The sequence below is a fragment of the Gasterosteus aculeatus genome, chromosome 12, assembly GCF_964276395.1.
Source record: "Gasterosteus aculeatus chromosome 12, fGasAcu3.hap1.1, whole genome shotgun sequence".
NCBI classification, from domain to species: domain Eukaryota; kingdom Metazoa; phylum Chordata; class Actinopteri; order Perciformes; family Gasterosteidae; genus Gasterosteus; species Gasterosteus aculeatus.
In genome coordinates, this window is record NC_135700.1 from 20326362 (window position 1) to 20348637 (window position 22276).

The 22276-nt window shown below is 45.1% G+C and overlaps 2 protein-coding genes across 2 annotated transcripts in view; both read left to right on the top strand.

Annotated features, from left to right (window-relative positions):
• The window catches only part of LOC120812541 (E3 SUMO-protein ligase PIAS1), a 33865-nt gene extending 19266 nt beyond the window's left edge, over positions 1–14599 (top strand). Inside the window, exons 3-13 of the mRNA XM_040168655.2 lie at positions 3057–3141; positions 3225–3363; positions 3526–3660; positions 4579–4684; positions 5372–5445; positions 5708–5868; positions 8331–8464; positions 8703–8931; positions 9494–9633; positions 10021–10061; positions 10726–14599. Of these exons, the coding sequence (XP_040024589.2) occupies positions 3057–3141; positions 3225–3363; positions 3526–3660; positions 4579–4684; positions 5372–5445; positions 5708–5868; positions 8331–8464; positions 8703–8931; positions 9494–9633; positions 10021–10061; positions 10726–11091 (1610 nt within the window). The 3' untranslated portion in view covers positions 11092–14599. The remainder of the gene's footprint in view (positions 1–3056; positions 3142–3224; positions 3364–3525; positions 3661–4578; positions 4685–5371; positions 5446–5707; positions 5869–8330; positions 8465–8702; positions 8932–9493; positions 9634–10020; positions 10062–10725) is intronic.
• Positions 14600–14866: 267 nt separating this feature from the next.
• rxfp3.3a1 (relaxin family peptide receptor 3.3a1) lies at positions 14867–17738 on the top strand. Its single transcript, XM_040168763.2, has one exon. It carries the CDS (start codon positions 15143–15145, stop codon positions 16127–16129), a length of 987 nt encoding a protein of 328 aa, XP_040024697.2. The 5' UTR covers positions 14867–15142; the 3' UTR covers positions 16130–17738.
• Positions 17739–22276: the final 4538 nt, after the last annotated feature.

The following is a 22276-nucleotide window of genomic DNA, read 5'->3' on the forward strand; positions in this document are numbered from 1 at the left end:
AGTAACACTTGTGGAAGGTTTTCTGTTGTGTGTGTGTGTGTGTGTGTGTGTGTGTGTGTGTAACATCCAGATCTGGCCCTTTTCTTTTCAGATCCTTCTGATGTTGAAGTTTTGAATTTGAGTGACGCTAAAAGGATTTGTGTCTTTGTTCCGCCTGCAAATGGAGTTGTATGTTGTGTTTTTGTGTGTGTGTGTGTGTGTGTGTATCGGCGGTGCTCTGAACAGAGAAAAAGTTAATGAAGACCAGCTGGGCTTTGTTGTGCTGCGGCCGGGCTTCAGAGCCGAGCACATTCTCTGTAGCTTAGCTCACACATCTTCTGTTCAAGCCAGAACTGAAAGCAGCACTAATGGCTTTCTAGGTTTTTACTGCCAGCAGGGTCACAATATTCTTCTTCATCGTTGGTCCAAGCCGGAGCCTTAATCTAGTTTGGACATCAATGTGCAAGGTGTACATTTCTCAGGTCATGAAGTTTTTTTTTTTCTTGATGCATTTTGCAGCTTTTAAAAGGAGGATCATCCTCTCAGGTTTGCATGAAATAGAAATGCAGTATACAAGTAGGATGCTGCTGTACTGACAGGTGTTTATATTATTTTGTCCAGCCTATTTAAATGAGAGAGGATATATTAGACCGTGTAGGAAACCCAGAATGCTGAATTCACTTGGGCTTCAACTATTCAATAACATTATTAATTAACCAGACTATTATTTTCTCTCATTGAGGAAACAATTTATTTAAACTAAATATGCGTTGTGTGTCCTCCCTCCTCTTCACCATAAACATCGGAGATCATTTCCCTATCCGTTACTCTGCCCACCTGTCTCTCCATCCGTGTCCATGACGGCGCCTTTTGTTTAATTCCTGATGGTTAAAACGCTGTTTCAAAGCGGCTGGATTGATTTAAGTTGATGTCAGATCCTCGTACATCAAGTCTATTCTCTTTTATAAAGCTGTTGGTCTTCAGTGGGACAAACGCGTGGTTTGGGATTTGTTCATTGTAATGAAAGTCGAGTCTCTAAATGTCCGTCCCAATGAAATGTTCATGTTCTAATAGGCGGAAGTAAGATTCTCTATAACGGTGGTGACCATTCTGTTTTGTGGCTTCATTTATTTCTTCTTCCAGAGAAGAGAAGTCAAGACTTTAGTCGTTGAAAACGTGTTCTATATTTGATGCAAAGTAATTCTTAATACTTCTTTCCTCAACTGCACTGAAACTGAGGATCTGCCTCCGTTAAGCGTGATTAAAACAAACGTCCTTCATGTTAGTCATGTTTTCTGTTTAAAATGATCCAAAGTCAAACCTGCAGTTCACAAATACACTTTGCTGGTTTGTAATATGATGATAACGTGTCGTATCTTATGTCCTGGAGATGATACATTTGCTGGTAGATTTCATTTTTCTCCATGCTCATATTTCACGAGTCATTTTTGGAATATTAGTTAGTAAAACTGTCAACAACATTTCTCCCTCAATCTTCTTCGGATGGACATGAAACGCCAAATGTTTTTCTCCATTATTACTACACTTCATTATGTTTGTTGACTTAACATAAGAAACCAAACTTAAAATAGATTAAAAGTTTGACATTTTAGGAAATGCACCTAAAATCATAAGAATGATCATCATAAGATCCTAAACGAAGCCTCTGTGGGAGTTTGTGTGTGTGTGTGTGTGTGTGTGTGTGTGTGCGTGGGGGTAAAAGTAAGATGGTGTGTGTAAGTGAGAAAAAGAGAGAGAGGGGGAGGAGAGCGGGGGAGACATCCATCAAAGCCTATTCCAACCCTTCTCATATCTCTCCCAAACCACACACATTGAAACACCAGAATAAAAAAATCTGCTGCCAAAGAGAGAGTTATAGAGCGATAGAGAGATGATGGGGGGGGGAGAGAGAGAGAGAGCAGGAGGGGACAGAGTGAGAGAGCTCTTTCTATTTATAGCCCGTGAGCCCGGAGAGGAGGAAGACTGTAGTTCGAAAGCACACTCGGCGCGTACGATTTTGTTCTGCGGTAAACAACCTGCCGCCCCGAACATGCAGGAACGGGAAGAAAATCTAGCGCTAAAGAGAAAAATGTTGGCGCTGCGGTTGTGATATTTTCTGTACGAGCGCTGAAAGGAGGAACGTGATTGGTCTGGTAATCATCCACTTCATGTTCCCTCCATGTGAAGACATGACCTCCCCGTGCTCTCTCCTTCTGGCTGGGAGCTGCTCACGCGTGCACGCCGATGCCGTCGTATCTGTTTTGAACCTTCACTCACCGACGGTGAAGCGTTATTTTGAGTGATTAAAGCAACAATCACGATTCCCACACACAAAACACACACACGCACACACACACTTAGGCAAGCTTCAGGCCGTAAGGCCCCCGCTGACATTCAGCACGTCTCTCAAAATGTGACTGGCACACACAAAAGGAGGTTGCACTGTGTGTATTTAAGCTCACTATTTCACCTTGATTCCAGTCTTTATGCTAAGCTAAGCTAAGCTAATCGCCCCCTACGTGTAGCTCATCCTTGCCTTCCGACATGAGAGCGGTTTCAGAATACGCGTTATTCCATGAAATGTTCTGATGGTCAAACAGAAAACACTCAGGTCAGATCTTAGCCGGCTTGTTTCATGCCTCTTTCTAACACACAGACACACACACACACACTTTTCTTGTCTTTGCCAACTTCCTGTCTCTTTAATGGGGGCTGGGTCAGTAGCACCAGTTATTTCCAGCACCTCTCTGTGGGCCTATAAATAGAACACACACACATTTTCTCCCTCTTCTTCACCTCCGTGTGAGGCTTTCTGTTTTGACGTCCAGGTGTTCTTTAGCTTTGCACGCCTACGACACCTAACCAATAATGCTAATTATAAGGGGGGCCCCCACCGGTACATCGCTGACCACACACTTCTGGTTTTTCTTGCTCTGCTGTACATTAAAAACAGTGGTGTTGTGTTCTGTAAGGCTTGCTCTCATTTATCCCGTTCGCCGTTTAAAACTCTGTGCGTGCGTGTTTACTTTCCTGGTTATTAAAAAAGTGTCTCCTTCCTCTTCCTCCTTCCTCTGCAGCCTCGGACAACAGCCAGCGATTTCAGGAGACGTGTTTCGCCTTTGCGTTGACGCCACAACAAGTCCAGCAGATCAGCAGCTCGATGTAAGACGCCCGGCTCCCCGCGATCAAGACGTGCACGGTTTCTACAGCCATGTGGTGACACGTCTGTTTTCTGTCCTTCAAAGGGACATCTCGGGGACCAAATGTGATTTTTCAGTGCAAGTCCAGTTGCGGTTTTGCCTGTCGGAGACCAGCTGTCCTCAGGAAGACCATTTCCCGCCCAATCTGTGTGTGAAAGTCAACGGGAAGCCGTGCAACCTGCCGGTAAACAATCGGCGCGAGGCGACTTTGTTCTACCGCTGTTCCTTCCATTCGCTGCCTCGTCCCCCCGTGTTGTTGTTGTTGAATCCATTTGAATTTGAATATTTGCAACAAAAAGGCAAATTTTCTTATTTCTTTTTTTTTTTTTCCTTCTCTGACATCAAGGGTTATCTCCCTCCAACCAAAAACGGCGTGGAGCCTAAGCGGCCCAGCCGGCCCATCAACATTACCTCACTGGTCAGATTGTCCACCACCGTCCCCAACACCATCGTGGTGTCGTGGACCGCTGAGATCGGAAGGGTAAGAGCTCATTGTCAAGTAATTGAACCAAACATTGGCTCATAAAAGATGTACAAGCTTTTTTTTCTTGTCCTTGTAACTGATAGTTTGAAATGTATTATATCCATAAACCATCACATGATTGGTGACTTTTGATTTAATTGTTTTTTTTGTTCACGTATAAGACAAAATGTTTAGAAAAAATCCTCATTTGCAGCCTCGGTTATCATCTTCAATCTAACCTATCCAATTATTTATAGAAAGTAATTCATTTAGGACTTAATGACCGAACATTCTCCCGTCCTGCACATTTCTGTCTACACTTACTCATCTTTATAAGTTATCGTTGAAAATCATTGTTATGATGAATATGCCAATTTATTAAGTGGCTGCTAATTTGATTGCAGGGGAGTATTTGTATTGAGAATCATCACATACCAGTATTTCTGTTGCTTGGATGCGCACATGCACAGTGCCTGAAGGGCTCCCAGCACAGCAACACAAGAAGTAAACAACAGGCAGGAGGGGAAGGACAAGTGTGTGAAGGTGTCTGCAGATATCTGCAGACACCTTCACACACTTGTTGTGGGTCATAAGGGATGATGGAGAGGGATTCTTTTTTGTATGACATTGTGTTTTTGAGGAAAGCTTCTGCTGAATGAAGGCGGATTACAGTGAATGACAAAATCTCCTTTTCAATACAAAGGAAATCTTTTTAAAAGTACACTTCACCTGGTGTGGCGTACATGATCTCATATGATGAGTTATATTCAGTGGCGTCTCTCACAGGCTGAACACACATCGGCCTCAGAGTAGTAGTAAGACTTCCTTAACATTACATGATAATAACATTCTATAGGAGTCAGGACTTAACCAGAAATGTCACCAGGTGAGAGATGGTTAATACTCGTGTCATTGCACGTGTTGCTGTGTGTTCAGAGTTACTCCATGGCGGTGTACTTGGTGAAGCAGCAGTCATCCACAGTGTTGTTGCAGAGACTACGAGCAAAAGGCATCAGAAACCCGGACCACTCCAGAGCCCTCAGTAAGATCCGTCCACCTCTCTTTTTCCATCACCTGATCCAGCATGCAGCATCGATACCAATGCAGATGTTTGTATTATTCATAAGCTCATTAAAAACGTTGTTTATTACAAAAATTCTGTGTTCCTACTAGCAGATGCTTTATAAGCACACCACTGGCGTCATAATGAATTGCCCCAGATGGGTTTCACACAGTGGTTATACACATTTTTAATTTGGGGGGAAAAGAGAGAACTGATGTTTCTATATCAGAATGTGTTGAGGTGTTTTTAGAGGAAAAGGGTCTTAATGCTGCATCCCAACTCCTTTTAAAGATAACTGTTCACGTCTATGAATCCAAATCACATGTTACCTGCCTAATGCGTGCGTGTTTATGAGGGCAGCGTGGTGCATGTACGGTAAGTTTCACAATATTCCCTTTTTTTTCATTAAGTTCATATTTAATTCAACGCCTTGTCTGTTTCATGAGCAAAATGTATGGAACTGTTAAAACAGTTCTAAGCTACGTGGCTCGACACCAATTGTCTGTCTCGATGTGTTTTATACCAGTGAGAAGGGATGCATGCGTGGCGTGGACTAGTTCTTCAACACAAGAACCTCGAACGTCACTATTTGTAACCTCGATTTGAAACTAAGCATTTCTCCTGTTTGTTTCTCTCTCACTCGTTGGTTTTCCTTCCCTTCTGCAGTCAAAGAGAAGCTGACAGCAGACCCAGACAGCGAAATCGCCACCACCAGCCTTCGGGTGTCGCTGCTCTGCCCGGTAAACGGCCGTCTCTTTATCAATTGCAGCCGGTGCTTAGGAACGCAGTCATGCGTCTCCGTCCGCTCTCTTCTTTGCTCGTGTCCCAACGTGTCCACATGCCCTTTGCTTTGGGTTGTGCACACGGCCCATCTGCCTGCTCAACCCCTGTCATGCACCTTTTCCATGTGGGTTTGGCATGTTTGTGACATTTACGCGTCCCGTAAACACCCCGTCCTCACTGTGCGTGTGTGTCTTTGTGTGTGTGTGTGTGTGTGTGCAGCTGGGGAAGATGCGGCTGATGATCCCATGCCGGGCGCTGACATGCTCCCACCTGCAGTGCTTTGACGCCACACTGTACATCCAGATGAACGAGAAGAAGCCCACCTGGGTTTGTCCTGTCTGTGACAAGAAGGCCCCCTACGAGCACCTCATCATCGACGGGTAAGTCAGCCACGCCGGCTTCTCTCCAATCTCGCAAAGGAGCCGCCTGTGACTGGTGCACAGGAGGTATAGAGGGTTACGACGTACGCTTTGGTGGCGCTGGGACGACGGAGCGAGGCTAGCTGTGGTTTCCAGCCGTTATGCTACGCTAAGCTAATCAGCTGCTGCATTTAAATGACAGTGGATTCAATCTACTCGTATAACTTTCTGTGAGTGAACTGAGAAGCTCGCATCCCTTTGTTATTATGTTTTCCAACACAAAAAGGAGGAAGAAGTCTGAAATATTTCTGCAGCGCCCGTCCTCTTGTTTCAAACACTGTTATTTTCCCAACAAACAGTTATGTTTTACACATGTTACTTCATATTTTCTTTTGTTTTCTTTTCGGTTGTCCGTTCGTCCCATTCATGTCAGCGTGGATCGGGTCCAGCGAACATCCAGGACATGGTCAAACCCTACATCCCAACCCGCACTGCATCTGCAAAATTACTCGTCCCTCCCTCACTGAGAGCAAAACACTCGACTAGATCACGACTCTTTGCTGTCCTTGCGCCGAAATGGTGGAACGAGCTCTCTGAAGACACCAGGACCGCAGAGAACCTTCACATCTTCCGCCGCAAACTAAAGACACACCTCTTCAGACTCTACCTCGACTAAAGACTAACAAATTGTAGCACTTAAATTGTACTTGTAACGTCACTCATCTATAGCAAATTGTGAATTGGCTTATTTGAGGAAATTGCACTTTCTTGTTCTCCTGAGTTTGTACCCTATGGTTGAATGCACTTATTGTACGTCGCTTTGGATAAAAGCGTCTGCTAAATGACACGTAATGTAATGTAATGTAATGTGATCCCGGTGGCTTGTGTGTGGGGGTCAAATGTCAAGGTCACTCAAAAAGATGTTACATTACATGTCATTTAGCTTAAGTCTAACTTACAATAAGTGCATTTCAAACATAAAGATACAGACTCAAAAGAACGAGAAAGTGCAATTTCATTAAATTCACTAAATTTTCATTTAATTTCACTATATTTCATTTAGAACTTGCTATAAATATGTGTTTTAGTGGAGTGTGATGAGGTGTGTCTTTAGTCTGAAGATGTGAAGGCTCTCTGCGGTCCTGGTGTCTTCAGAGAGCTCGTTCCACCGTTTCAGAGCAGGACAGAGTGGTGATCTAGTCGAGTGTTTTGCTCTTAGTGAGGGAGGGACGAGCAGTTTATCAGATGCAGAGTGGAGAGTGCGGGTCGGGATGTCGGGTTTGACCATGTCCTGGATGTAAGCTGGACCCGATCCATTCACAGCATGTTACGTGAGCACCGATGTTTAGAACTGGATGCGGGCGGCCAACAGAGCCTGAATCAGTACCTGCGCCGCCTTCTCAGTGAGAAGGGGACGTGTTCTCCTGATGTTGTAGAGCGTGTATCTCGTTGTTGCTGTAATGTTGGGAGTCAGGGAGCGTTGACTGTCGAGCGTCACGGCGAGGTTCCCAGCAGTCAAAGTGGGCGCTGACTTTGAGACGGTGAGCGGACATCCACTGAGAGATGTCAAGTCAGACAGGTGGAGATCTGTGCCGCCACCTGAGTGTCCGAGTGAGGGAAGGAGAGGATTAGTTGGGGGTCATCGGGGCAGCTGTGATAAGAGAAGCCGTGCGAGCGAATGAGATATTGAGATGAGGATCTGGTGGTTTACTGTGTCAAATGCAGCAGAAAGGTCCAGCATGATGAGGAGAGAGAGGCGGCTCTAGCAGAGACAGCGACGAGAGCGGTCCCTTTGGGGGTCAAGGAGGTTGTTACGGTGGAGAAAGGAGGAGAGTTGGTTAAAGATCGCACAAAAAGAAAAGAAGACAGACCGGTCTGTAGTTGTTTTCACTCAAATATATAATCGGATCGAATGTTGAAGTGACTCCCGGGCAGACATGGATGTGAATTTGAATAGTTAGCGACCACATACAAGCCTGAAACGGTGACTCGACTTCATTTCACTTTCCTCTTCCTTTGTTCATTGTCATGCACCTAAACATCGAGGAAATTATTCTATGTGTGAACCACGTAAACACAAATCTGGTTCTGAAATAAGTAAATTAAGGTTGAGTGTAAAAGTTCCTCCCTTGACTTTGGAGTACTGAACTCAAACGTTGGGATGTTTATACACTCGTATACAGTACAAGCGCTCACACAAATTGTTGATACGATTAATTCAAATAATAATGTGAGGCCTTTTCAAAGGGTTGAAATTCCCTCCCGTGAGCATCCTGTGGGCTTGACAGTCAGTTTGGATTCACAGCAGCTGGGTCAATAGAAACGTCTCGTTCACAGATTAATCCACTTTTTCAGTATGTTCAAAACACTCTTAATATGAAAAGGTCGAGGCATTCCTTTCAAACCCTGAATCAGTGTCCCTGTGTGTTTGTGCACATTTCCTCGCGGTGGGTTCGCCCGTGACGTGTTTGGTTTGTTCTCAGGCTTTTCGTGGAGATCCTCAACAGCTGCATGGACTGTGACGAGATCCAGTTCAAGGAGGACGGCAGCTGGGCCCCCATGAGGTCGAAGAGGGAAGTGCAGGAGGTCTCCTCCGCCTCCTACAACGGACTGGACGGTGAGAAACGAAACAGAAAGGCCGCCGTAGAAGCCTCGGACTAATTCAAAAAAGGACGAGAGAGATGTGGAAATAAGTCTGTGTCTGTCTTAATTCTTTTGAGGCATCCATCATGATGCTACTAAGCTACGTGCTTGTCGCCATAGTAACAAATACACCCATAGTAAAGACGTTTGTATGAGTGCATATTAACTCACAGATGTGTTTTTTACTTTGCAAACGTAATATTCACCCGCAGGTTCGCGTCGGACGTCCGCAGGCTCCGATCAGCTGAGCTCCTCGTCCTCCAGCGACGGCAGCAGCGGCAAGAAAGTGGAGGTGATCGACCTGACGCTGGACAGCTCGTCGGAGGACGAGGGAGAGGACTCGCCGCCCCCGCAGCCGCAGCCGCCGCCCCCGCTGCCCCCGATGCCCCAGCGGTCGTGTCCCTCCATGTCACCGACCTCGCCGCCCATCGCCAACAAAGGGTCAGACACACAAGCCCGCACAAGAGCGTCTGATTTGGTCTGGGCGTTCAGTCTCTCGTTTTAAGATGGACGGTCAGTCGTGTGTCCAGATGCTGAATGATTCATGAGGTTTGCGCTCGACACGCGTCTCCACCGAAGGAAGCAGAGCGGGCGGAGTGACAGTCTTGACTGCTTTAAATTCGATGTGTAGATCTCAAAATTGCTGACTTTGCACAAGAGAAATTCCAAATGTTTTGCACATAGGCGTAAAAAACATTAGTTGAGCCAGCTGTAATTCAACATGTATATATAAAACCTCAAGACAAAGTTAAATACCTGACAAATCCTTCAGGATCAGGAAGAATTAGTCACTCGCCAAACAAACAGAGCTGATAAAGATGTAGAATGGGAGGAGCTATGTTAGAAAATGGTTCTTTTGAAAAGAGGGGTCAAGCTTAAAGTTATTAAGTGTGCTTTGATCAGAGAAATCCCCATACAGCTCATCTGTGCGGCTTCATTTGACTCTTTAGCGGCCGCTGCTGTTGCCTCGACGCTAAGCGGCTTCCTTTGGTTCTGCCCTCAGGGTGTTGAACCTGCACCACCAGGTGTCTCCCGTGAGCCGCACTCCCAGCATGCCAGGCGTGGACACCAGCTACATCCCCCCGGTGCCCCCACTCATCCAGGACTACAGACCCTACTACCACACGCCCAACGACCTGTCGGGTAAAGAGAGGGTTTTACAGGAGCAAAATCCATGGCTCAGAAACAAAAATACAACACTTTTAATCCCCTTTTTAAATCGTCTAAAAAGTCTGTGTTAAGATCTTTACATTAATCACACGCAGCAAAGCCAACACACCTTTTTTGCAAATTATACTTAAGATCCCAATGTATTAATGTGTCGATGAACTCCTGTGGAAACTGAACAGGTTGTCAAAGGAACTTGTTTGTATTATTTTGTCTTCCATTGAAGATTTAATGCTACTTTTTGTGGGGTGGAAAAAAACACCAGATCCCTCTGCTTGTATATTATGCCCTTAACTTGAAAACACACAATGTATTTGCGTCTTTAATATCCTCCATTGAATCCCCTTGTGCTCGATTTTCCAGAGTTGAACTTCTTCTCTTTTCTTCAAGGCGACAATCATCAGGTACGTTGACAGCACGTCCCTGAATGCAGCAGCTGGAATAGTTTTGTTTTGAGCGAAGTCCTTGAAGCCTGTGACTCCGGTTCAGTTAAGAATAACTAAACAGCTGCGACTCTACGTGGAACCAAACATTCTACCTCTGCTCGGCAAACAAACAAAGCACCCTGTGACACACGCAAAGCTGTGAAATACTTGAACACGTTTGTGGACATGAACATAAAATGTCACACAACTTGATGTGCTTCACTTCTCCTTTTCTCATCTTTCATTCTTCTCTGTCGGAGACATAGTAACTAAAGAGTTAACATTTAAAAGCATATTTCAAAATAAATACGGGAAAGGTTTTGTTGCTCCTGTCAGTTCAGGTTCTATTTATCCGGCTTAAGCTTTTTTCCCTTAAACTGCGTCCCCGCGTTGGCTCTGTGATAGTATTCTTTAACAAATTAATTCTACATCAATTCTACCAAGTAGAGACCCGATGTTTTCATTCATCTCGAGTAATCGTGAGTATTTAAAGTGCACTTAATGAAGTGTCAAAACTCGAGTCAAAACTTCATCAATGTTGTATTTTCTTTTTTACTTTTGCTGCATAATTGATTTGTGAACTTTTGTGAGACTAAAAACACGAAAACGCTTTTCACCGCTGCCTCCGCTCGTGTGTTTCCAGCATTACAACATGGTGATGGCAGCCGCAGCCGCCGCTTCGGCCTCGGACAACCACGAGCTGCTCCTCAACCGCTTCCTGCCCTACGGCACCTCCTCCTCCTCCTCCCAGCTGTTCCTCGACCAGTCGGGGGCCTCCTCGGCCGCTTCGCTGACGGCGCCGACCAACGGGGCGAGCAGCTCGGGCAGCAGCAGCAGCCTGGTGTCGTCCAGCAGCCTCCGCGACACTCACTCCGCGCACTCCTCGTCGCACTCCTCGCTCTCCTCGCACACACACCCGGGGGGCGTGGCCGGCCGGAGCGGCGCCGAGGCGGCGGCGGTGGCCGCGGCTATTTACGGCGGGATACCCGACGTCATATCGTTGGACTGACCCGAGATGGGTGGAGACTGCGCTCTGGGTCCAGCTGCGATCCAGCGACAAACCTTGTGACTGCAGGGTACGGTTTGGATCCAGGAACTAGACCCCCCCCCCATCCCCATTTCTCCCCCCGAGTTATCGAACTGGGAACAACTGTGGCGACCCGGCCTCAAAAAGAGCACTAATGTTGTGAGCGGGCGCCGTCCCAGGACTGACCCGAGAGCAGTACAGAGTCATCGCTCGGAGGGGTCGGCTGGGGACGTTCTGTCTCGGATCAGGAGCCGGTCCAGCACGTAACTGGTACCAACCCGGCGCTGACAGCAGAGACGCCACCTGAGAAAAAACACAAAAAAGGGGAAGGCTCTTTTTTACCAAACCAAGGAGTGGCGCCGTGTACAGAGAACAAAATCTATTTTCCTCTTTTACTTTTCTATGTTATGGGGACTTTTTCCGTCTAGTGAGCTGCTTCAATCCCGGTTTTTAAGTGGAGGACTGAGGGTTTTTTTCAGAAGCTTATACATATGCATCCTGCCATGTGGTTTTGTTTCTCTTCTTTTTTTTATTCTGCTTGCATTTAGTTTTATTTGCATTTCTGCAAAACAAACTTCAATTCTCTTTCTCACCTGCTCGAGTTGTATAATTTCTCTGTCCAATGACAAGAACACTGAATTTTAGTCATATGCTAATACTTTTATTACGCTTTTAAGTTATGTGTATTTAAACAGTCATACAAAACAAGGATATATATATACATATATATATTTATATGTATGCATTCCCTTTGACCTGCAGGTTGATGCCGTGGGGATCGTGCAGGTGGAGATGAGCCGTTTCTGGTTTCTCAATTTCTCTTTTCTCTTGATTTCCAACTCCTCACAAAGTCTCTGTCGGCATACAGCATTTAGTAAGGGAGACTTGTAGACTATTTATTACGGCCACATTAGAGTTTTGAGCTGGAAGAGTTTTTTTTTGTGTCCTTTTTTTTTTTGCACTATGCCAAAAATAAGACACGGTACTTATGAAAATCCTCGCGTTAATCCGAGTGCAGTTGGATCCGTGTGCCACAGTGTTTCCAGTCCGCGTCCACTTCTTCCGTCCCTGCCCATCCTTCATTCAGAGACTTCAAATGTCCTCTCGGTGTCGTCGTTGTCCTGCTCGTCAGCGCGTCGAAGGCCGAGCTGTCGTAGCAGCCTTTTAAAGGCCGGCGTCCGTGGCATGTGACCAAGTTTATACTAGTGCCTGTTTGTGTGCTCGCCTCACAGCGCGTCGGGGACGTTTGAGTCGTCACGCTCAAAAGAATGTCTTAAAGTTCAACCGAGTCCCTCCGTTAAGCTCCGGACTTGCGACCCACGTCTTTGGCGTTATCCAGCGAGTTCATCGTTTGGGGGGGAAACGGCTTGTGGGAAAAGGAAGGAGGGAGATCTCAGCACGCCAACGTAGACGGGGCTCAGAGGTCACTGGTTTAAAAAGTAAAAAAAGATGCAAAGAAAGCCACAAGGTCGTCGGGGGGGGGGGCGATGGGAAAGCGTCAAAGCGAGGCAGAGCCCCTCGATCCAGCTCATGAATGTATTGTGGTATTTTGAGAGTGGACACACATCAGCTTCAAACATTCCCGTCTTTTAAGTTTGTCCTCAATTGTCCACTTCCAGACATCTGAGGCACGGAGTTCACTTCTCACAAGCCGAACTGTGTGTGTGTGTGTGTGTGTGTGTGTGTGTGTGTCCCCATGAAATAATCCCCTCTGACAGCTTGAGCGGACACCCCGTCGTGCCCTTCAACCAACTGGGAGCGTCGCCCAACGCGGCCCTCTTCTCTACCGACACCTTTCATTTCCCTCCCTGCTCTTCTCCTGCGGTGGAACCTGCGGCTCTCACACTGAACCAGTCCCGCGTCGTGCAGTATTTTATTTATTTTGTGTTCTTATTTCTACATATGATATTTTTGAAACATGGCTTGATTTCCACGGGTGAGCGCGTCAGTCACTGTCACTTGGGAGCTGTTGTTTTTAAATTGTCTTTATTTAAAATGTATTTTATTTTTGTTTGTCAGAAGCTGTTTTTGTTTTTAAAGGTACGGATTAGTTATTTGTCGTAGAAAGACCCCTGTGTGTTCTCTCAGTAGCTCACATGAGTAAATATGGTAAGAATAACGAGGACACAAAGCACATGTTCATTTCATCATGAATGATTTCCAGATGTTTTATTAATTCCTGTTGCTGACCAGGTCACCGGGGGCGTATGTGATTAGTTAACGCTTAATAGATTCTATTAATGAACTCAAAGTTACTTCACTTATTCATTTATCTGAATAATCTCTGGTATTGTTGTCAGGTCATTGAGGTCAGTTGCTTCCCCACTTAAATATCTCCATTAAAGGGACACTTATGTACAGACCTCCTCGTTCCCAGAGGATGAAACACAACTTACTGTGCAGATCCTGACATCGTTTCACATACTGTACTGAGCTGTACTGATTGGCACACGTCAACATGCTGCTGAACATTGTACCTGGTGAACATCTGCACGTTAGCATCGATCATCCTATTCCGACATGACGTAACTTTTAAGCTCATCACCTGAATGTCCGTCATGCGTGAACTCATCCCATAATTCACCACACACCCTGGTTTGTTTCACGCATCAAATCACGGTGAGCCTGTGTGTTTGTACCTTCGTATTATGAAGAGTTACCCAGACGTTCTACACTGAAGATGAATCGCCAGTGTGTGAAGGCGTGACAATGAATGCATGAATCTGACCACGACTTCATTTATCTCAAACTTCCACACGCTGGGCTCTGCATGGGCTTACCGACTGGACTCAAAGCTCCATCCTGTGGTGCACACTCGCCAGATGTCTGAGGGAGGAACTGTCATTATTATGCTGGGGGGGGGGGTGTTAATTTTTTGGTGAAGTAACAGATTGCATGCAGGGATGGACAAGCGAGATGCTGCTGCCTGGAGTCCCACATGTGTGCGCAGTACCTGCAGAGCGTTTTTTTTGGGCAGCAGCTTACGTGTTTGTCACGACGTCTCGCCGTGGTCAAAAGGGAAAACGTCCAGCGTGTGTGTTTTGTGTCCGTATGAAAACCCGAGAGTTGGGATCCAAACGTGGGTGCCTGATGTCCGTTTGTATGCTTTTTGTGTGTCAATTCAGAGCAAGAGAATAAATTAATTTATATATTTTTTAGAAAATAACAGCTGTACTATTATTAAAAAAAAAGGACTGTGGCCAATAAACAAGAGCAAGGATCTACAAGTCGGGCTTAAGTTGATATCTGCACTCACTGCCTTAAAACATTCACAGGTTCTGTTTCACGGGTCCAATCCCAGAAAAATCATAAAAAGGCTTTTGGAGGAGTCAACGAGAGGACGTGTACAGGAGACCCTTGTCAGTTTGTACAAATATACCAAGTGTAAAAAAAAGAAAATATTTATTACCTGCATTGAAGAAATTGTTTACTTATTGAATGTTACTTGTTTATGTAGAGACGTTTAGATGTAATAAAATGCATTATGTTATTTCTTTGTCTTTTCCATTATTTTCAAAGGATTGGGATTTATCCCTTCTGGAGGAAAAGGTTACTGTCAAATTACATTTTTAAACCTCCCGTCTGTTACACTTGGCAGTGAACGCTGGGTGGCGTCAGAGTGACGTTTTCACACAGCGGGACCTGCGCTGCGAGGCCGAAGAACAAATTACGCACGCGTTGTCAACTCCATCCGACGCTTTCCCGTCTGTGGCAAGACCTTTATATAACACAAACGTATTCAATCATTCATGAAGAGGTTTAACTTTTGATTGAAAGTGAAGGAAGGAAGCCGATGAGTGCACTACGTTACGCGCCATCGCGTCAAACCAAATGCCAACCAGAGTGGACGCACCGTCAGATCTGGCAGCAGTGATGTCGGGTGATGGTGCATCTTATAAAAGACACGAGGGGCCAAACCGGCACAGGAAGGTGGGGGTGTTCGTGTCACTCCAACATCCAGCTCTACTTGGACAGAAATGTTTGATCCATCCGAAGTATAGGCAGCGTGGAGAGTCCCCGAGCCGCTGACATCATGGATGAGGAGAATGGGAGCGTCTGTTGGAACAGTTCACTGGTCGAGGTCGACTGTTTCGGCAGCCTGGAGGACATCGACGTGACAGCCGACGGCAGCCCGATTCTGAGGCTCCTCATCTGCAGTGTTTATTCGGTCGTGTGCGCCGCGGGTCTGGTGGGCAACGTGCTGGTCCTCTTCTTCATCAGGGTCAAACAGGAGAGGAAGACGTCCACGGTGAACTTCTTCGTGCTCAACTTGGCCGTGACGGACCTGCAGTTCGTGCTCACTCTGCCCTTCTGGGCCGTGGACACCGTGCTGGACTTCAGCTGGCCGTTTGGAGACGCCATGTGCAGAATCATCCTGTCGGTCACCGTGATGAACATGTACGCCAGCGTGTTTTTTCTCACCGCCATGAGCGTGACCCGCTACTGGTCGGTCTCCTCGGCCCTGAAAAACCGAACCGCGCAGAGGTCCTGTTCCGCCAGGTGGACGTGCGCAATCATTTGGACACTGGCGACTTTGGCGACTGCGCCGACGTCAATTTTCTCAACTCTCAGTAACGTAACTGGGGAAAATCTCTGTTTGCTGAGGTTCCCCGGTGGGCAGTACTGGTTGGCCGTTTATCACATACAGAAAATACTCGTGGGTTTTGTCTTGCCGATGACCATCGTGTCCGTCAGCTACATCCTGCTGCTGCGTTTCATCAACAGCCGGAGTATGAAAACCAGCAACACCAAACGCAGATCCAAAGTGACCAGATCCGTCACCATCCTCGTGTTGTCCTTCTTCCTGTGCTGGATGCCGAACCACGCCATCACCCTGTGGAGTGTACTGGTCAAACTGAACGTCGCACACTGGGACAGAGCGTATTACATTGTCCACACCTACGTGTTCCCTCTGACCGTCTGTCTGGCTCACACCAACAGCTGCCTGAACCCCATCATTTACTGCCTGATGAGGAAGGAGTTCAGGAATAAACTGAGGGGTCTGATGCACAGAGGGTGATGTTTTATGGAGCTTTGTGATGTGTTTAACCAAGAGTGACCAAGACGCACCGGGTGCGCACGGTGAGCGAGGCACGGAGGGAGGAGGAGGAGGTTTTCAGAGAGTACAATGAGAAGAAGCAACATTACGTATGCCAGGATACTTCATTCTGATTATAGAATAATGTAATTTCAGTGTGCGCTTCTTGTTTTTAAAGCCCTGCTACTGTAGCTTCCTTTGATGTGCATATATATACACCTTCTTCGCTGGTTCTTGGGCTTTACGCATAGCGCATTTATGGCCGTGGCAGTGCCGGATAAATTTACACTACAAGTGGCGTGTTTCTAGTGAGTCCTTTGACGTGTGTGCGCATTTGAGAATGGTGATTAATTACCAATAGCTTGCATTGTAAGCTGAACAGGTGTAGCCGCGCTTTTCTACATCCATCTGTGACTGTCTTATATGAAAACATGTGACCCACCAAAGCACCATCACGCATACTCACGACTCCCCAGAGAGCCTCCTGAGGCTCAGACAAAAAGCTCCTCTGGGATGAGTTTAGCGCAATCGCAATTTCTTCTTCTTAGCTTTTCTTCAAGGGATTTGAACTTGCATTCTTCCTACTGACCAGCAGGGGGCGGTTCCTCTTGCGCAGATTTTACTGAGAAAATAAATCAATGAGGAAAATCATGCTAATTCTCTACAATGGCAGCTGGTTTTTCAGCAAAGATCCCAAGTTGATTTAATGCAAAACAATTCAGTAGGCAATTCAGTATAGTATAAAAATTCAGTATAGTATAAAATATACATAGAATAATAACCGGTGCAATATAATATGTCTTGTCCATATGTCCGTCGTCTCGTCTGCTTGAAGGTGATGAAGTCCGTCCTTCACTTCCTTCACTTCCTTCAAAATGGCATCCTCCTTGACCACAGCGTGCAAACTTGGGGCAAAACCAATGTTCCAATGAGTCCATTTAAGGACGCTGATTGGCTAAATTGTATGTAGATGTCATATTTTACAAATATTCATATGTTCCATAGTTCGAAAATTGACGTTTGTTATAATTTAATATATTTTTGTTTCTTTTCTTATTTTTGGGGCTCAAGGAGAGGCGCTCCATTGCCCTCCATTGGCCAGCGGTCTCTGCTTCTCGCTATTAACATGAATAGGAGTTCATTTCTCAATTGCATTTTCTCAAGCCTTCTCGAATTCAGCGTGTAGTTGATTTCGTAAAGGGTCCCACTTAAATGTTAAATGAAAGCTTGTCACCAGTGGCGTCTCTACCACAGGGCGCTCCAGATACTGAATGCTTGCTGCCATTGACTTCAACAAACAAATCCCAAGATGGCAATGATTAAACCGGAGTCTCCATAACCGCCGCCCACCAACCAATGCGTCGTGTAACGGCCGCTGTCTCCCCCGTTGGTCTGTGGACTCACGTTTTGAAGCCTGAATTTGGGATTTTCTGAAATTGCCATCTTGGTGTTTGCAACCAACGCGAGGGTTGAGTACAACGGAACGCTGAATAACCAAACGGGTCATTGTAATAAGTTATTAGCTCAACAACAGAATGTTTAAAAAATGATTTCTGTAAAATAACGTGTGATAATAAAAATGTACCCAAGTGAACTCACGCGGCTTAGTTTCCCTCTCTAATAACAAGTGGAGTCCATTGCATGGTTTTAACTTGTAAGTCTAATCACAAAGTTTCTCCCTGAACTGCAGATTGAAGTTTGTGGAGGAGATACTCAGCCATCATCATCATCATCATCATCATCACACACACACACACAGCGTGCAGCACAAACAGACTCTGATTGGCTTCCTGCTCAACATCAGGAGCTCTTCACTATCACTCATCACTCGACACACTGAGCGGATCGGTGAGACGCACAGACACAACACATTTTCATAACAGAGAGCTCGCCTCACAGGACGGGCCCCGGCTGCCGAATACAATTGAACCAAATGTCGGCACTACGTTGATTGATAAGTGAGCCACTTATAGTAGGAAGAACCATTCAGAGGGACGTTCAGTTTTCCATTTTTTCGTAATTATTGGACAAGTTGCTGCTGATGCTGTTCATATTTTATAACTCGTTAAAACAAACACAGTGCATGAATCGGTATGTTTCTCGAGATAAAGATATAAAAAGAAGAAATTTGAAGGAAAATTGGTTTGTTTACTTATATGAGAGTAAGGGGGAAATGATCCAATACTGGTGTATGAGCTGAACAACGTTCGTCTCACGTGTCTCAGCAGGATGCAAAGGCAGAAGGAGCAGAGGGACGGTGTGTGTACCGTTCAGAAGATTGTACCATCAGTATTCCGGGACACGTTGACCAGACACACTGTGTCTTCTCAAATTGTGCAACAGACCCTATTGATGAGAAAACAAAGCTTTTGATATTCATGTAATGTCACCTGAGCGCCTGTAGTCTTTGCTGAAGCTTCGGTCCGGATGCACTGTGGGTCACGTGAAGGTCACTTAGCGGATGATTCACAGATGACGACGTTTTGGAGAACGCTCCAATCAAAAATCTTCCCCCGGACAGTGAAATTGCTCAGAATAAGAAAACAAATTCCAACGGTCCGTGAATGTAGAAACATCTCTCTAATAAACTCAAATTATTCTGTTATAGGCACATAAAGGGAAACGCTCTCGCTCTGTTATTGTTATTACTTCATTAAGCTTCAACGCGGAAAACAATTCCAAAAGATGGAACGTGACCAAGAAAAAAGCAAAAAAATACCTGTGGTCGTGACTGCAGACGTAAAATCCTTTTACAATACTGATTTTTGTTTTGAGACAAGAATGCACTGCTGTAAAAAATCCAATTAGCTAATAATTCCTTGAAACCCAGGATTGATATTGAATAAGAGTAACAGTACAATATGTTTTTCTTTGTCGAAACCATATTACATTGTCTTCGCGCCTGCGACTGCTGATGGAACGACACACTGAGCCAGGGTCTGTTCTCCACCGCTGTACTGTTAGACACCATCATCATGTTTTCGACTGATTCGGGGAAATCGATATATTTAATAAAAACCTTGAATTCTGGAGTGAAAGTTGGTTGCTTCAAAACATATGCGGTACTATTAACTTGTGTGTTTTAATGCAAATTCAATAAAACAAAGTTAAATTGTCTAAGGCCTCCTGGAATGCAAATCTCTTTCTGGTTCAGTTATTTTACTTTCATCATTAAGTATTGGTTTACATTTCTATTTATATGCTTTTTGATTGGATTTGATTTGAACTTATACATGATATTTATTTGCACGATACATCTCCATGAATCAGTTTTGGTGTTTTACCTCTTTGCCCAATGAAACACTCTTGATATATTACAGCCGTTTGAGGAGAGGCAGTGAAACACTTCACATTTGTCACAGCAGAATGGGGGGAAGTCATTGATTAAAGGTTCATGGGTTTCCCATAAACTTCATTTGACAGTTCAATTCCTAAAATGTTTTGTTTATATTTGTTCTGCCTCCCTTGAGTCTTTCTGACGTTGTATAATGATTCTTTCCCTTTTCTCACAAAGTCCCTCATCATTAATCTCCACAGGATTCATCAAGTGGATTCTTTTATCATTTCCTCCCTAGAAACAGACGCACATTATTAGATCAGCTCCAGCTGATGCAGCGAGCTTCATTCACACAGCTTGATATTCCCAGTCATTCCCACCGGACTCTGCTTAAATTGTCTTGCAATGGAAAAACATGGGAAAAGTGACAAATAGATCCGCTGTTGGACCTCCAATTGGGTTTAATGTTCAAGAGACTTGAACATGACTTTAAAGTTACACATGGTGTCTGCCTTCTACATTAATGAAACATATTTGTGTCATTCGGTGGTTTGTCAAGTCAAGTCAAGTCAAGTCATTTTATTTTGTATAGCCCAGAATCGCAAATTACAAATTTGCCTCAGAGGGCTTTACAGTCTGTACACATACGACATCCTCTGCCCCGAAACCCACCATCGGCACAGGAAAAACTCCCCAAAAAATGAAAAAACCCTTACAAGAGGGAAAAAAAAGGGAAGAAACCTTAGGGAGAACGTCAGAGGAGGGATCCCACTCCCGGGATGGACAGACTACAATGGATGCCATGTGTACAGAATGAACAATGTATAATACATGCAATTCCTATGACAGAAATGATTCAAGTAATTGTGAGTAGTAAGCCAGGCGCACAGCAGGACCACTGCAGAGGCAACCACCATCAGATAGAACCACCATCCACAGAATCCTGTGGGGAGGGAGAGCACAGAGATTTTAGGAGAGGGTAATGTCGGTTTATGAGTAAAGTAATATTATTAATATCTAAAATAATGATGATGATGATGATGATGATGATGGCAGCAGCAGGCGTCAGCATGGCCACGGTAGGCGTCAGGACCAGGGTCCCGAAGGAACCACGATCTATGGACCTGATAGGGGCGAAAGCACAAAAAAACTCCCGGAAAGAAGCTGAATTAGTCATGTGCATTAATAAAACTTGAATTATGGTAGAACGAGAGCGTGAGAGAGGAGCTCGGTGTGTCCTAAGAATTCCCCCGGCATTCTAAGCCTATAGCAGCTTAACTAAGGGCTGGTCCGGACTAACCTGAGCCAGCCCTAACTATAGGCAGAATCAAAGAGGAACGTTTTAAGTTTTACTTTAAAAGAGCTGACCGAATCTGCCCCCCGGACTGAAAGTGGAACCTGGTTCCACAAAAGAGGAGCTTGATAACTGAAGGCTCTGGCCCCCAGCCTACTTTTTAAAACCATAGGAACAACAAGTAACCCAGCATCTATGGAGCGCAGTTGCCTTGTAGGGCAATACGGTGTTACAAGCTCTTGAAGATACAACGGTGCCTCACCAGCAAGTGCCTTGTAGGTGAGGAGAAGTACCTTAAAATCTATTCTTGATTTAACAGGGAGCCAGTGCAGAGAAGTTAATACAGGAGTGATATGATCCCTTTTCTTAGTTCTTGTTAATACACGTGCTGCAGCATTCTGAATCAGCTGGAGAGGCTTAAGAGATTTATAAGAGCAGCCTGATAACAAAGAATTACAGTAGTCCAGTCTGGAAGTGACAAACGCATGAACTAATTTTTCTGCATCACTTTGAGACAGGAAGTTCCTGATTTTTGATATGTTACGTAGATGGAAATAGGCAGTCCTTGAAGTCTTCTTTATATGCGAGTTGAAGGTCATATCCTGGTCGAAGAGAACTCCCAGATTCCTGACGGTGCTGCTGGGTACCAGAGCAATTCCATCCATAAAAACTGTATCACGCGACAGCTGGCTTCGAAGGCGCTCTGGGCCTATCAGGATAACTTCCGTTTTTTCTGAGTTTAGCATCAGGAAGTTGCCAGTCATCCAAGTTTTGATGTCTCCAAGACATTCTTGGAGTCTAACTAACTGGTCCGTCTCTTCTGGCTTGATCGACAGATACAGTTGAGTATCGTCTGCATAACAATGGAAGTTTATGCGGTGTTTCCTGATAAGATCGCCCAAAGGAAGCATATAGAGGGTAAATAAAATCGGTCCAAGTACAGAACCTTGTGGGACTCCGTGACCAACATTGGTGGTCTTTGAGGATTCACCGTTTACAAGCACAAACTGGGATCGGTCCGATAGGTAGGATTTAAACCAGCTGAGTGCAGTTCCTTTGATACCAATTAAATGTTCTAGTCTCTGCAACAGGATACAATGGTCTATGGTATCAAATGCGGCACTGAGGTCCAGCAAGACAAGAAAAGAGATGAGTCCTTGGTCCGATGCAAGTAGAAGATCATTCGTAATTTTCACCAGTGCGGTTTCTGTACTGTGATGCACTCGGAATCCTGACTGGAAATCCTCGAACAAAGCATTGTTTTGTAGAAAGTCACATAATTGATTTGCGACGGATTTCTCAAGGATCTTAGAGAGGAAGGGAAGATTAGAGATAGGTCTGTAGTTAGCCAACACCTCTGGAGCAAGAGTAGGTTTCTTAAGAAGAGGTTTAATTACAGCTACCTTGAAGGACTGTGGTACATGTCCTGTTAACAAAGACAGATTCATAATATCTAATAAGGATGTGCTAACTAAAGGAAAAACTTCCTTAAGCAGTTTGGTCGGAATCGGATCCAAGAGACAAGTAGAAGATTTAGACTTTGAAAATAAAGAAGTCA